This window comes from Rhodotorula graminis (genome assembly GCF_001329695.1).
Source record: "Rhodotorula graminis WP1 unplaced genomic scaffold RHOBAscaffold_2, whole genome shotgun sequence".
Classification (NCBI taxonomy): Eukaryota; Fungi; Basidiomycota; class Microbotryomycetes; order Sporidiobolales; family Sporidiobolaceae; genus Rhodotorula; species Rhodotorula graminis.
In genome coordinates this window covers 643,139-656,710 of record NW_017264929.1, presented here as the reverse complement: position 1 = coordinate 656,710, position 13,572 = coordinate 643,139, and the positions used below count along the sequence as shown (strand labels likewise).

At 67.3% G+C, this 13,572-nt stretch overlaps 3 protein-coding genes across 3 annotated transcripts; 1 reads left to right on the top strand and 2 right to left on the bottom strand.

Moving 5' to 3' along the window:
- Nucleotides 1-1,181: 1,181 nt before the first annotated feature.
- RHOBADRAFT_24017 (uncharacterized protein) lies at nucleotides 1,182-4,190 on the bottom strand. The gene is made up of 7 exons (XM_018412625.1): nucleotides 3,980-4,190; nucleotides 3,778-3,911; nucleotides 3,609-3,703; nucleotides 3,325-3,532; nucleotides 3,150-3,250; nucleotides 1,714-3,081; nucleotides 1,182-1,638 (listed from the first exon to the last, which is right to left on the bottom strand). The coding sequence occupies exons 1-7, from the start codon at nucleotides 4,059-4,061 to the stop codon at nucleotides 1,302-1,304; spliced, it is 2,325 nt and encodes a 774-aa protein (XP_018273550.1). The 5' UTR covers nucleotides 4,062-4,190; the 3' UTR covers nucleotides 1,182-1,301.
- Nucleotides 4,191-5,819: 1,629 nt separating this feature from the next.
- Nucleotides 5,820-9,673, top strand: RHOBADRAFT_47980 (uncharacterized protein; the record flags this gene model as incomplete). Its single annotated transcript, XM_018415076.1, has 13 exons — nucleotides 5,820-5,879; nucleotides 6,000-6,167; nucleotides 6,373-6,531; nucleotides 6,599-7,002; nucleotides 7,068-7,201; nucleotides 7,270-7,448; nucleotides 7,539-7,791; nucleotides 7,869-8,115; nucleotides 8,192-8,289; nucleotides 8,356-8,490; nucleotides 8,564-8,814; nucleotides 8,886-9,211; nucleotides 9,347-9,673. The coding sequence occupies 13 exons, from the start codon at nucleotides 5,820-5,822 to the stop codon at nucleotides 9,519-9,521; spliced, it is 2,589 nt and encodes an 862-aa protein (XP_018273549.1). The 3' UTR covers nucleotides 9,522-9,673.
- A 182-nt stretch (nucleotides 9,674-9,855) lies between these two features.
- Nucleotides 9,856-13,238, bottom strand: RHOBADRAFT_51344 (uncharacterized protein; the record flags this gene model as incomplete). The annotated part of the gene is made up of 3 exons (XM_018415788.1): nucleotides 9,856-12,869; nucleotides 12,934-13,061; nucleotides 13,130-13,238. 3 exons carry the CDS (start codon nucleotides 13,236-13,238, stop codon nucleotides 9,984-9,986), a joined length of 3,123 nt encoding a protein of 1,040 aa, XP_018273548.1. The 3' UTR covers nucleotides 9,856-9,983.
- Between the last annotated feature and the right edge of the window lie 334 nt (nucleotides 13,239-13,572).

Genomic DNA, 13,572 nt, shown 5'->3' with positions numbered 1-13,572 from the left:
GGAGGGCGCCGCTCGTGAGCGACGAGAACGACGCCGACGAACGACGTCGACGCTGCCGCTGTGCGAGGCGGCCGGGGTCGAACGCGCCGCTGCTCGACGGGCCGCCGGGCGACGCGGGCGAGCCGAACGGCGTCTCGTCCCGCAAGGGCATCCGGCGCCAGGACGACAGGTCCTCGCCGTCAGGCCCGACGCTCCGGGACAGCGGCGAGCCCCTCGGCGGCGACGCCAGGTACGCTCGCGGCGCCGACACGACCCTGCGGCCGGCTGGCGGTCCTGGCGACGGCCGGGCGGGGAAGGCGCCTCGCCCGCTCAGGCAGAAGCCCTCCTCCGAGCTGGACGCACTCGCCGAGACGGACAGGGCGGGCATGAGCTCGAGGAGCGGGCCGTCGAGGGGTGCCGAGGCGAGGGACGAGGACGAGGGCGATTCGGCTAGAGGGATGTCGAGTGGGCGAGGAGCGCTCAAGGCGGCGGTCGATCGACTTGGCGCGACATTGCCTGCAGCCGTCGGCGCGAACGAGGGCGACGGCGGCGACGAGGTGGAGGGGAGGGTGCCGGCGGGCGGACTGAATGAGGTGGGCACGAGGCGGTGCGAGGTCGGGACAGGCGGGTCGTCACCTGCGGAGCTCAAAGGGGTCAGCGCTGCTCGCCTTGAGCTTCAGGCTGACTGTGAGACTGCGCAGCACGAGAGCATGCGGACCCGCTGGCGTCGGCGAGGGGTGCGCATCGCCTGACGCGGGGCTCGCAAGCTCGGGAGGGGAGAAGAGGGCGACAGGCTCACCTTGTGCGAGTCCACGCTCCTTGAGGATGTTGCTGAGCCCGCTGTGCATCGCTTGGGCTCTTGCGCGGCTCTTCTGCGCGAGTCCTGCGCGAGTCGGTGGTCGGGTAGGGCCGAGAGGCGATGAGGTCGAGTCGTGCGGGAGGCGGGCTGCAGGCGAGCGCAGGCGGCCTGGTCGACGTGGCAGAGCTGCTGGGGTGGTATACAGCAATGGCTGGAGGGCTGCTCAGGCAGGCTTGCGAGCTGTGCGAGGTTGAGGGAGCGAGGTCGAGCCCTCGCCGGGCTCGGCAGCTCTCGACGAGGCGGTGCGAGTCAATGTCGCGCGACGGCGCCGCAAAGGGCTCATGCAGGCGAGCAGCTGTGGTCCGATACTGCGCAATCGCTCTCGAGGCTCGCAATCCATGAGAGAGAGGCGACAACTTCGTTTCCTCGGGCGAGCAGGGCAAAGTACGACAAAGCGCTCGAGCGAGGGTACACACGTCCACCGATACAAGTCCCACGTCCTCCGACAGTACAGAGAGTCCCACTACTGCGCACCTCCAGGCGCAGCGGTCGCGGCGACGACGGCGGACGGCAGGTCGAGGTGGAAATAGACGAGGTCGGCGTCGATGAACGAGTCGGCGTAGCTCTCGCTCGTCGCGTACTGCGCCTTGTCGATGCTCGGCGACTCGAGCGAGGACGACGCCCGCTCGAGGTCCTGCGGCGCCTCCTTGATCTCGCCCGACGTGTCGGCGCGGTTGAGCACCGGTCGAGGCGGGAGCTGCGAGGCGGCATCGGCGTTGTCCTGCTGCGGCACGACGTCGCCGACCTCGACCCGACGTGGTTCTGCGAGGTTGCGACCGAAGCCGCCGGCGAGAAGAGCTCTGTAGAAGGCGAGAAAAGTCAGGGAACGAGGCCTCGAGAGCCGACTTGGGAAGGCCGAAAAGTGAGGGACGCACCGCTTGATCCACGGCGAGAGCACGCTCGCAAAGTGGAACTCGACCTCGTGCCCGGCGTAACGCTTGAGGACCTTGTGCGCGTCGACGAGGCCCTGGATGGCGGTCGTGTCGACGTGCGAGACGACGCCAAAGTCGAACACGACGGCCTTGAGCGGCGGCTTGGCCGCGTTCTCCTCGTACTTGCGCTGCTCGAGGTCGACGTGCGCCTTGCGCTTCTGGAACCTCGACGGGCCCGGGTCGTTCCAAGGCCGGTCGCCTTGCGGCGTGAGCGAGTAGTCCTGGCCGTTGCGCGTGTGCTGGTGGGCGTAGGCGACGAGCTGGTCCGTGTAGTGCGCCGCGTTGATGTACAGGAACGACTCCTCCATGCGGAACACGATGACGCCCGGCGGCGCCGGCTCGACGTGCACTTGCGGGTTCTCGACCTCGGGCGCCGTGAGCGGGACCCAGACCTCGCGCACGTCGACGTTGCCGGCAGGGCGCTCCTGGCGCACGCGCACACGACCGAGGAGCTTGCCGCGAGGCATGGCCATGCGGACGAGGAGGAGGGCGGCCGAGGCCGCGATCGAGAAGTAGATGCCGACCTCGATCGAGGTGAAGACGGTGAGGACGACGGCGACGAAGAAGATGACGGCCTCGAGCGGCGACACGAGCCAGTAGGCGTACGTCTGGCGAGGGTGAGCGATCAGGGTCCCGACCGCCTCGATGATGACGGCGCTCAGGGCGGCGTTGCTGATCCACTTGAACGCGCCCGCGAGGCTGTAAAGGGCGATGACGACGCAGCCGCCGGTCCACCAGCCGGCGAGCGGGGTGCGCACGCCGGCTCTGCTCTTGATCGCCGACCTGCTAAAACTGCCGGTGCTGGGGTAGGCGCCGAAGAAGACGCTGACGAGGTTGTTGACGCCGATGGCGACGAGCTCCTGGTTCGGGTCGATCTTGTAGTTGTTGACGCGCCCGAACGACTTGGAGATGGCGATGTGCTCGAGGAAGACGAGGATGGTCGACACCGGGATGAGCGGCGCCATCTTCGAGATGATGTCGGCGTTGATGACAGGGACGCCCATGTGCTGGAAGCCGCTCGGGACCTTGCCGAGGACCGAGATCGGGTACTTCTTGCTCGGGTCCATGTTGCGCAGGTACAGGTACGACGCGAGCGTCGTAAAGATGATGGTGAAGCCGGTGCGGAACGTGTTGGCGAAGAAGGCGACGCGGCGGACGACCGGGTTCTTGGCGCGACGCTCGACCCGGTTGAGGAAGAAGCGCGTCGCGTACAGGAACGCGAGCGAGACGACGCCGAACGCGGCGTCCTGCGTCGCGTCGGGCAAGTGCTTGAACGTGTTGATGATGACCTCGTACGTTGCCGCGCGAGTGCTGCACGAGGGAAGCACAGGTCAGGGATCGATCTTCTAAAGTCGATGAGGAGAGGGCGCAGGACGCACTCGAACTTCTTGCTGAACCCGAGCAGGCCCGGGACCTGGCCGGCGCAGATCGAGATGGCCGAGCCCGTCATGAAGCCGGCGATGGCGGGTGCCGAGATGAACTGAGAAGGTCGGGACGGACGAGGTCAGTTCTCGAGCGCTCGACTTGCCACGAGAGAGGGTAGGTTCGGCGCACCTCGACGATCCACCCGAGCCGCAAGAGACCGATGACGAGGACGATGGCGCCGCAGATGAGGGCGAGGGCGGTCGCGATGACGTTGCCGGGAATGTCGGCGCCGCCGGGCTGCTCCTGGACGTGCTTGATGACCTTGGACACCTCGAGCGACATGACGGCGACAGGCCCGATCGTGACGTCCTTGGACGTAGCGAACAGGGCATAGACCCTGCGAGAGAGGGACGAGGGGCAAAGGTCAGTCGCGCCCTAGAGCTGCTCGAGGAGAGGGGAGAGGTCGGACGCACATGACGCCGACGAACGACGAGTACAGGCCGAACTCGGGCGAAAGCGTCGCGATCTTGGCGTACGACATCGACTGAGGGACGACGACCATGCCGACCTGTGGGCGAGCGAGACCAGGCTCGTCAGACGGCGCTCGTTCCTCGACGAGCGCAAAAGGGAACGAGGACGCACTGTGAGGCCAGCGATGAGGTCGCCGATGAGCCAGGTGACGTTGTAGTTGAGGATCCACCGGTGGAAGGGGAAGAGCGACAGGACGTAGGCCTTGGACTTGGCGGGGAGGTCGGACGAGCCCTGGCGGAGGAAGTCTGCGCGTCGGCAACGGGCGAGTCAGTCGACGGGCTCACTCACGAGCTCGAGGAGAAGGCGGACGCACCTTTGGTCGAAGCGGCCTGGCTGATGACCGGGTCGTGGCCGATCCATCTCGCAAAGCGTTGGCGCGTCGAGAGGCCGCTCATGGTCGCGGCAAGGTGCAGGTTGGAGGCGGCGAGAAGCGCGGAGTCGACGTTGCTCTTGAGGGGCAGAGTAGAACGAGAGACGAGGAGGCGGCTTGACGCTGGTGGGACCCGAAACGAGGAGGAGCGGGGAGATGTGCCCGGTGGACGACGAGCGGCGGAACCGAGAGTGCGAGGGAGAGCAAGCCGCAGAGCCTGAAAACGAGCGACAGGCGTCTGCAGATCAAGCACGTCCTCGAGCACCTTCGCACCGGTCGCTGCAGAGTGCGGCAGCCGCAGCGCGGATGGCGTGCTCCTCCTCCCCGGCGAGAGGCCGAGACCGCTCACTCCCTTGGCCCGCAGGGGCGGGGATCGACCGTCCACCGGTCTGTGCCCGAAGCTGGCGAGGGCCGCAAGCACGCCTTTGGCGAGGAACGGGGCGAGAGAGATGGAGCGAAGAGAGGGCCGGCTCGAGCTGGAGGCAGCTCCTCCGCCTTTTTCCGTCTGACTTTTCGCGATCCTCCTCGTCTGCCGCACCGTGTCAAGTCTAGACCTGATCACGTAGCCATGCCGCTCGCCGATTGTGAGAGAACGCGAGACGAGTGTCGAAGCACGACAAGGGAGCTCGACCCGCACGTGCCTCTTCCCGTTCTGCCGGACGCGGCTGTCAGGGAGGAGCGTAGCTCCCCCGCCTCGACTCGCCCCCCGTACGAGGGACAGAGCACGTCGACGGGCTCCAGGGGCACGTGAACCCGAGCCGCAGCGGTTCTCACAGCGAGCAGGGCGACGAAAGCGAGCATTCGCCGCCCGCTCGACCGCCCTGTCCCGGCTCGTCACCCTCCCGAACCGAAGCCTGCCTACCCCCGAGGAAGCTCGCCGTGACGAGGGTAGAAGACAGACCCCGAAAGCGCAGAACTGGGCAAGCCGCTCGCGAAAGCAGCTCGCACGGCGCACGCTCGGCAGTGCCAAGTGGACCTGCCTGCGCCGGCGCCACCTCAAGCTCTGCCAGACAAGCACAACAGCCTGCATGCTGAGGCGGGCGCGGTAGGGGCCGCTAACGCGCCGGCAGTCGGCGCAGCGAGCGCCTGACAAGCAGCCGAGCGACTTGGCAACGAGCGACGTCGTCGGCAGCGGCAGCCGCGGTCACAAAGCTAGCCGGGACCGCGCAGGGTGTCTCGTAGCATGTCAAGGCAGCGAGGTACGAGAACGTGCGCCTAGCAGGAGCGGCCGAACCCGGGAGAGCCAGTCGACCGCCGGCGGCCGCGCCGACGAGCGGGAAGCGACGAGGCGGACCGGTTCGCGCTCGCCGCGGCGACACAGCCGACAGCGAGAAGCACAGGCCAAGCTGCGTGCGCAGGGGAGCGAGGCTCGAGGGAGCGCGTGAAGAGAAGGAGGGAAAGGGGGGAGGCGAGTTCGGCGCGAGGACGAGGGAGCCGGCACCCTCGCTAGGTACAGTACAAGGCGTTCAGAGTGTGGCGTGCAGTGTACACAGCCCAGTATCCAGCGCGCAGGATCAACAATGCGGTTGGAACGAGAGCGAGAGCTGCACCTCCACGCCAAGTCGCGCTCGTCGGAGCGAGCGCTCGACCCAGCACCCGACCGCGCTCCTTGCTCGTACAAGGCCCGAGAGCCCCTGCCAGGACCACCGGCACTCGACCGACGCGCCCCTGCGCTCCCAACCGCCTCTCTCGCGCCCGTCGTCAGCCTCGAACGCGGCTCCCCCCATCTCCCACCACCTTGCTCGGCCGTCCACGCCTCGACACCTCCAGGCCAGCCACCAGCATGTCGAGCTACAAGAAGGACGAGGAGAGCGGCGTCGGCTCGTTCTTCCAGGACAAGACGGTGCGTCCTCGCCCTTCTTCTCCCCCCGCCCCCCTTCCGCGACACGTCCAGCCGCTGACACGGTGCATCCCTCTTCCCTGGCCCTTGTCGCTCGCCTCGTCCGATGGCTCGGACCAACAGACCGTCATCCAGGAGGCGCGCGTGTTCAACGAGACGCCGATCAGCCCTCGCAAGTGTCGCATCCTCCTCACCAAGATCGTCTACCTCCTCTACGTCGGCGAGACGTTCGGCACGCAAGAGGCGACGACCCTCTTCTTTGGCGTCACCAAGCTCTTCCAGCACAAGGACGTGCGTCCCCTCTCTCGCTCCTCCCTTCCCCCTGCCCCATCCCCGACCGGCTGCGAGCCATGCGGAACCCCGGCCCTTGAAGGATGCTGCGGCTGGGCGAGTAGGAGGCGAATACCGCACCGGATTCTCGGTCTCTGGAGCAAGGCGGCGCAGGTGGAGAGCCAGGACTCGCGCCTGACCCTGTCCTCCCTTCCGCCCCGAACAGAGCGCTCTCCGCCAGATGGTCTACTTGGTCATCAAGGAGTTGAGCAACATCGCCGAGGACGTCATCATGGTCACGTCGTCTATCATGAAGGACATGCAGCCCAACCTCGAGGTCATCTACCGGCCGAACGCCATCCGAGCCCTGTGCCGGGTCATCGACGTGCGTCCCTCAGACTCTCTTCTCGGCGCGACAGCGCGCTCGGGACTGACTCGGCGTACACACACAGGGCTCGATGATTGTCGGCGTCGAGCGCTTCTTCAAGGCGGCCATCGTCGACCGCAACACGTCCATCTCGTCGGCCGCGCTCGTCTCGTCGTACCACCTGCACCCGATCGCGCGCGACGTCATCAAGCGGTGGGCCAACGAGGCGGCCGAGGCCGTGCAGAACAAGGGCGGCGCCTACGGCACCGCGTACGGCCAGGGCTACCAGGCGGTCCAGAGCTCGAGCTCGATCGTCCAGTACCACGCGCTCGGCCTCCTGTACCTCATCCGCCAGGGCGACCGCATGGCCGTCACCAAGATGATCCACCAGCTGAGCGGCGCAAAGGGTGCCGGCGGGACCCTGCGGAGCCCGTTCGCCATCTGCATGCTCATCCGCTTCGCCGCCAAGGTCATGGAGGAGGACCCCAAGTGCGTCCCTGTTTCGCTCCTCTCGAGCCCTACTCGCAGTCCTGACTCGAGCCCTACACCAATAGCGTCCAGCGCGCCATGTACGAGCTCATCGAGGGCTACCTCAAGCACAAGAGCGACATGGTCAACTACGAGGCCGCTCGCGCCATCTGCGACATGAAGAACGTCGGCGCCGCCGAGCTCAACCGCCCTATCGCCGGTACGCTCACACTTTCTCCGTGTCTCGAGCGGTCGGTCCCGTCACCTGACTCGTTCGGGCGCTCGCAGTCCTCCAGCTGTTCCTCTCGTCGCCCAAGTCGACCCTCAAGTTCGCCGCCATCCGCACCCTCGCCAAGCTCGCCCAGACGCACCCGAACGCCGTCCAGGCCTGCAACCTCGACATGGAGAAGCTCATCAACGACGACAACCGCAGCATCGCCACGTTCGCCATCACGACGCTCCTCAAGGTGCGCACGCTCTTCCTCCCTCTCTCCCTTGGCCACCTTCTCCCTCCTCGTCGAGGTCTTGTGCTCACGAGCTCGTCCTCCTGCGCGCAGACTGGCAACGAGGCGTCGGTCGACCGCCTGATGAAGCAGATCTCGGCCTTCATGTCCGAGATTTCCGACGAGTTCAAGGTCATCGTCGTGCACGCGATCCGCGCGCTGTGCCTCAAGTTCCCGGCCAAGCAGACCGTCATGCTCAACTTCCTGTCGGGCGTGCTGCGCGACGAGGGCGGGTACGACTTCAAGCGGGCCGTCGTCGAGGCCATCTTTGACATGATCAAGTTCATCTCGGACTCGAAGGAGGCCGGTGCGTCCTCTCTCCCTGTTCTCTCTATGACGATCAAGCTCGTGCGCACGCGACTGACTCTCTTCGTTCCCCTGCAGCCCTCGCCCAGCTGTGCGAGTTCATCGAGGACTGCGAGTTCACCAAGCTCTCGGTCCGCATCCTCCACCTCCTCGGCGTCGAGGGCCCCAAGGCGCCGCAGCCGAGCAAGTACATCCGCTACATCTACAACCGCGTCATCCTCGAGAACGCCATCGTGCGCGCTGCCGCCGTCTCGAGCCTCGCCAAGTTTGGCATCAACGTCGCCGACGGCTCGGTCAAGCGCAGCATCAAGGTCCTTCTCACTCGGTGCGTGGCCGTTCTCTCCGCTTCTCGCCCTCACTCGACCGCGATCGTGCACTGACCTCTCGCCTCGAGTACACAGGTGCCTCGACGACGTTGACGACGAGGTCCGCGACCGCGCCGCGTTCAACCTCAAGCTCCTCCAGGACGAGCCGCTCGCCAATGTCTTTGTTCGCGACGGTGCGCACCCTCTCCCTTTTCTCACGGCCCTCGAGCGCCCCGCTCACTGTCCTTGACCTCCTCCAGACTCGACCTTCTCGCTCGACGCCCTCGAGAGCCGGCTCGCCTCCTACATCGCCGACACGACCGCAACCGACCAGCCGTTCGACTTAGCGGCCGTCCCCAAGGTCAGCAAGGAGCAGGCCCTCGAGGTGGCTCGTGGTGCGTCGGCTCGTTCGCCTTGGTCTTCCTGCCCTCGAGCACGCCCATCCTGACCTTCTCGTCCTCGATCCAGGTTCGCGCAAGGACGACCTCGCCTCGGCCGCCATGTCGTCGGGCGCATCCGGCGCAGGAGCAGACGTCGCCGCACCGACAGCGAGCGAGACACAGTCGGCGTACGCCAAGCAGCTCGCCGAGGTGCCCGAGTTCGCCGACTACGGCGCCGTGCTCAAGAGCAGCGCAAAGCCGATCGAGCTCACCGAGCGCGAGACCGAGTACGTCGTGTCGGCCGTCAAGCACGTCTTCTCGGAGCACGTCGTCTTCCAGGTGCGTCCCCTCTCTCGCCTTTTGCCCACGTCGCACGAGTCACGAGACCTGACCTCGCGCCTACTCTGCAGTTCAACGTCCGCAACACGGTCGACGCAGTACACCTCGAGAACGTCGTCGTCGTCATGCAGCCGTCCGAGGACGCAGAGCTCACCGAGGACTTTATCATCCCGGCATCGTCCCTCGGTCCGAACTTGGACGGCGTCGTCTACGTCTCGTTCACGCGCAACTCGCCGTCCGAGTACGCGACGGGCTCCTTCGTCAACACGCTCAAGTTTGTCTCGAAGGAGGTCGACCCCGAGTCGGGCGAGCCCGAGGAGGACGGCTACGACGACGAGTACCAGGTCGAGGAGCTCGACCTCGGCGCCGGCGACTACATCGTGCCGTCGTACGCCGCGTTCGCAAGCTCTCATGGCTAACGTACTAAGCTCTCATGTTTCACGTACTAAGCTCTCATGTTTGAACAATAAAATTAATATAAATCAGCAACTTAAATAGCCTCTAAGGTTTTAAGTTTTATAAGAAAAAAAAGAATATATAAGGCTTTTAAAGCTTTTAAGGTTTCAGGCCTCGTCTGCGGCGGCGGCGGCAAGGTGCTCGCCCGAGCGCGCATGACGTACCAGTCGGGCAAGGGCGTCACGATGGAGCTCACGGTGCGGGCAGAAAACGAGGGTGCGGCGCAGCTCGTCCTCAACGCCATCGCATGATGAGGCTCTCGTCGACGCCTCGTGCGAGCGGTGTGCGTGCGTGTGCGGCAGGTGTTCGTAGATGTGTCCCCTCCCCCTTCTCCTCTCTCGCAGTCCTTTCTCCCTTTGCCCTTCCCTCTGCTGTGTCAATACCCTCATCGGCATCTCTCCTGTGCGTTGCAAGAGCAGAAAGCGAGCGCGAGAGCTGCTCGTGAGAGAGCCATGCGAGAGGAAGTGGGCTCGTGCGCAAGTCTGCGGTCGAGCCTCTCGAGCCGGTCCTCTCCTCCTCGCTCGTCAATCCCTATCTCGCTCTTAAATTCTCTCGGCAGAAAGAGACAAATCGCGTGAGATTGGAAACGACAGAGGGGCCATGTGTACAAGGGCACGGCCTACACAAAGAGAGGGGGCAACGGCAAAGAAGAAGTAGCTACAGGAGAAGGGTCGAAGAGAGAGGGAGGGGCGAGGGCAAGGGCGACAATGGGCTCAAGCCGAAGCGTCGACACCGTCCGGCGTGGCAACGTCGCGATCGCTCTCCTCCTTGATCGTCCGCGCCGCCGCCGCGAGCGACGACGACTGGTGCACGAGGCTCGAGCCGGCGGCGCTGCTCGGCTTCTTGAGCGCGCGGCGAACGTCCTTCATGCTCTTGCGCGCAAGCTGGGCGCGGTACGCCGTGTTGACGTGCAGGACGAGGTAGGCAATGACGGCCTTGCGGCGGGCAACGATGCGGGCGCGCTCCTCGAACTCGGCGCGTGCGGCGGCATCGAGAGGCTTGCGCTCGGCGTCCTCGACGACGTCGGTCTCGTCGACGGTCGAGCTCGACGACGGCGACGCCGACGCGAGCTGGTCCGACTCGTCGTCGTCGTCGAGGGCCTCCTCCTTGACCGAGTACGGTGGCGGCGACGAGACGAGAGGCGCCTCGCCGACGCGCGACTTCTTGCTCGAGCTCGGGTGGTCGCCCTCGTCGTCGTCGTCCTCGTCACTCGACGCGCTCAGGTCGGCGTCGGCCTCGCGCACCGACGGGTGCGGCTCGTGCGCGTCCGACGTCGGCAGGCGCATCTTGTGGACGCGGTGCGTGAGGCGCTCGACGCCGCCGGCCGAGACGGGGCGCGACGCCGACGTCGGCGCAATCGAGGCCAAGCTCGGGTACAGCGGCGCCGTGCTCGCGCGCGACGAGCTCGCCGTCGCAGAGGTCGTCGACGAGGCGGTCGACGACGACGACGCCGACGGCGCAAAGGCAAACGTGCGCCCGTTGCTGCTGCCGCTCGCGACGGGCGACGACGGCGAGTCGAGCTGGGCGGCGTCGTTCTCGGGCGAGCGCAGCGCGAGGAGGTCGCGGATGGGCGGGAGGCGCGACGCCGAGCCGGCGCGCGTGACGATGGGCGCGAGGCGCAGGTCGGGCGACGCGCGCATGGCGGTCGCGAGCGGCGGGAGCTGCGGTGCGGCGCTCGTGCGCGACAGGCTCTTGCCCATGAGGAGGGCCGCGGCGGCATCCTTGACGTCGTCGTCGACGTCCATGTCGGCGTCGAGCAGCTCCTGCGCGACCTGCTCCTCGACGCTCTGCGGCGCGGCAGCCGACGACGACGCCGAGGGTGCGGCACGCTGCAGGCGACCGATGTGGTGGTACTGGGTCGGCCGGTAGTCGTTGGCGATGGTCGGCGGCGCGACCGACTTGGCGAGGCGCAGCTGCGGGTCCTGGGCCGACGACGACAGCGGCGTGTAGCCGTACGACGGCATCGACGACGGGAGCGTCGGGTACGAGGCGGGCGCAGGGGCGACACGCTGGCCGCCGCCGAGGGTCGCGCTCGACAGGTTCGGGTACAGCGACGGCGGCTGCGGGGCGAACGACGACGCCGACGAGGGCATGCCGGCGATCGGGCGGTGCTGGTGCTGGAGGTGCTGGTCGTGCGCCGACATGTCGACGCCGTGCAGGTCGAGGCCGAGCGAGCCGTGGACGTCGTCGAGACCGCCGGCCGACGCGGCGAGGTCCGTGTCGAAGCTCTGGTTCAGGGAGAGGAGGAGCTGGTTGATGGTGTCGACCTCCTCGCGCTCAAAGACCTGGCTGCTCGAGCCGTACTCGGAGCCGCTGCTCGACGAGCCTGAACCCGAGTCGTCGCCGAGGCCGGGCGGCGTCAGGGCGTGGGCCGACAGCTCGGGCGTGAGGAGGAACGACGACAGCGAGTCGAGCTGGGCGCCGACGCTCTCGGCGTCCTGGAACCGCTTGTTGGCGAGCGCGCCGAGGAACTGGCCCGTCGCCTCCTCGAACCCGCGCTTCTTGCCCGCGACCGAGTTGCCGCTGCTGCCGCCGTGCGCGTGGCCGTACGACGCCCGGTGGCGACGGTGCGCGTCGGGCTCGGGCACGGGCGACGGCGAGAACGAGTTCTCGGGCGTGAGGGACGACGGCGGCGAGAGGGCGGGCACGTTGCCCGGCGACAGCGACGACGAGTAGTGCGAGTGGTGCGACCGCGCCGAGTTGGCCGGCGACGGCAGGTCCTCGACCTTGACGGCGTGCGAGTGCGCGTTCTGGTACAGGTGCGAGACGAGCGGCTGGGTGTGGGCCATGGGCTGGTGCGGGTTGTAGCCGGCCGAGGCCGACGCCGGCTGGCCGTACAGCGACTGGGGCAGCGACGGGTACAGCGACTGCCCTGGCGCCGGCGACGACGACGACGCAGGCGGCGTCGGGTGCTGCGCGGCCTGCTGCTGCGGCATGTGGCCGGGCGCCGGGGTCGGCGTCGCCGAGTAGTGCGCTTGGGCCTGCGCCGGCGCCGAGAAGGCGAACGGCGTGTTGCCGTACGGGTACATGCCGCCGCCCGCGCCTTGCGGGAGGAACTGCTGCAGGGCCTGCTGGCCGAGCTGCATGGCGTACGCGGCGGGAAGGCCGGCGGGCATGCCGGGGAGGACCGACGCCGCCTGGGCCTGCGAGTTGAGCTGCTGCTGGAGCGCGATGAAGCACGCGAGGTCCATCTGGCTCATCTGGCCGGGCAGCGCAAACTGCTGCTGGGCCTGCGGCTGCGGCTGGGCCTGCTGAGCCTGCTGGCCGGGCTGCGCGAACAGGTACGGGAACGCGCTCGCCATCGCCGGGAACGCGAACGGGTACGGGACCTGGGCGACTTGCGGCGCCTGCTGCTGCTGCTGCTGGTGAGGCTGCTGCTGCTGGTGCTGGTGCTGCTGCTGCTGCTGCTGCTGAGGGTGCGGCGGGAGGTGCTGGCCGAGGTGCGCCTTGAGCGGGTCGTCCGAGCCGGCGCGCAGCGTGTCGTTCGACGGCACGGTGATGGTGCTCTTGTTGATGCGGTGCTGCGCCTGGTGCTCCTCGGTGTGGATCTTCTCGTGCTTCTTGAGGTCCTGGGGCCGCTTGAACGCCTTGGTGCAGATCTGCGAGCGGCTCGAGCGTCAGGCACTGCGCGCTCGTTCGAGGGGGCGAGGAGGAGTGACGCACGTTGCAGACGTGCGGCTTGAGGGCGATGTGGACGCGGCAGTGCGAGGTGAGGTGGTCGCGCTTTGACGCCTTGGCGCGGCAGCCGGTCCACTTGCACTCGAGCGAGAGCGTGCCGGCGCTTTTGCGGCCTGCGGGATGAGGAGGGTCGTGAGTATGCTGCACGAGTCGAACAGGACGAGAGAGAACGGGGGCGCACCGATGTGGGCGGTGCAGACGTGGTTGAAGAGGTCCTCGGCCGTGTCGTACTGCGTGTGGCACTCGAGCCAGCGGCAGACGTTGTCGTCGTTCTCCTCCTTCTTGGGCATCGTGCGTGTCGTGCGAGTGCTGGTGCGGTAGGTCGACGTGCGGAACGAGGTCTGCGAGGTTGCGCGTGCGGTCAGTTACGTCGTCCTCGCGCGGGCTCGAGTCGGTCGACTGCTGCTCCTCGTGCCGCCCCGCCCTGCACTCGCTGTCCAGCACTCCACACGGTCGACTGAGCGTCACCGTCGAGCGCGCGCGACGAGGCCGAGCTGGACCCGCCCGAGTGGCCGAGCCGCGGCGCGAGAGGGGCGCAAAGGCCTCACGGTGACGGTCGCGTCGTGGGCGAGGGTGGGTCGGCAGTCGGGGTGCAGGTGTGCGCGCAGTGGAGCGGTGCGGCAG

Excerpts from the sequence above, each read along its gene's own strand:
- RHOBADRAFT_24017 (XM_018412625.1), bottom strand. The coding sequence starts at position 4,061 with ATGAGCGGCCTCTCGACGCGCCAACGCTTTGCGAGATGGATCGGCCAC. Across the intron at positions 3,251-3,324 it reads GGCTCGGGTGGATCGTCGAG|TTCATCTCGGCACCCGCCAT; the intron begins GTGCGCCGAACC and ends CGACCTTCTCAG. Across the intron at positions 1,639-1,713 it reads CTCTCGCCGTGGATCAAGCG|AGCTCTTCTCGCCGGCGGCT; the intron begins GTGCGTCCCTCA and ends CGCCTTCTACAG.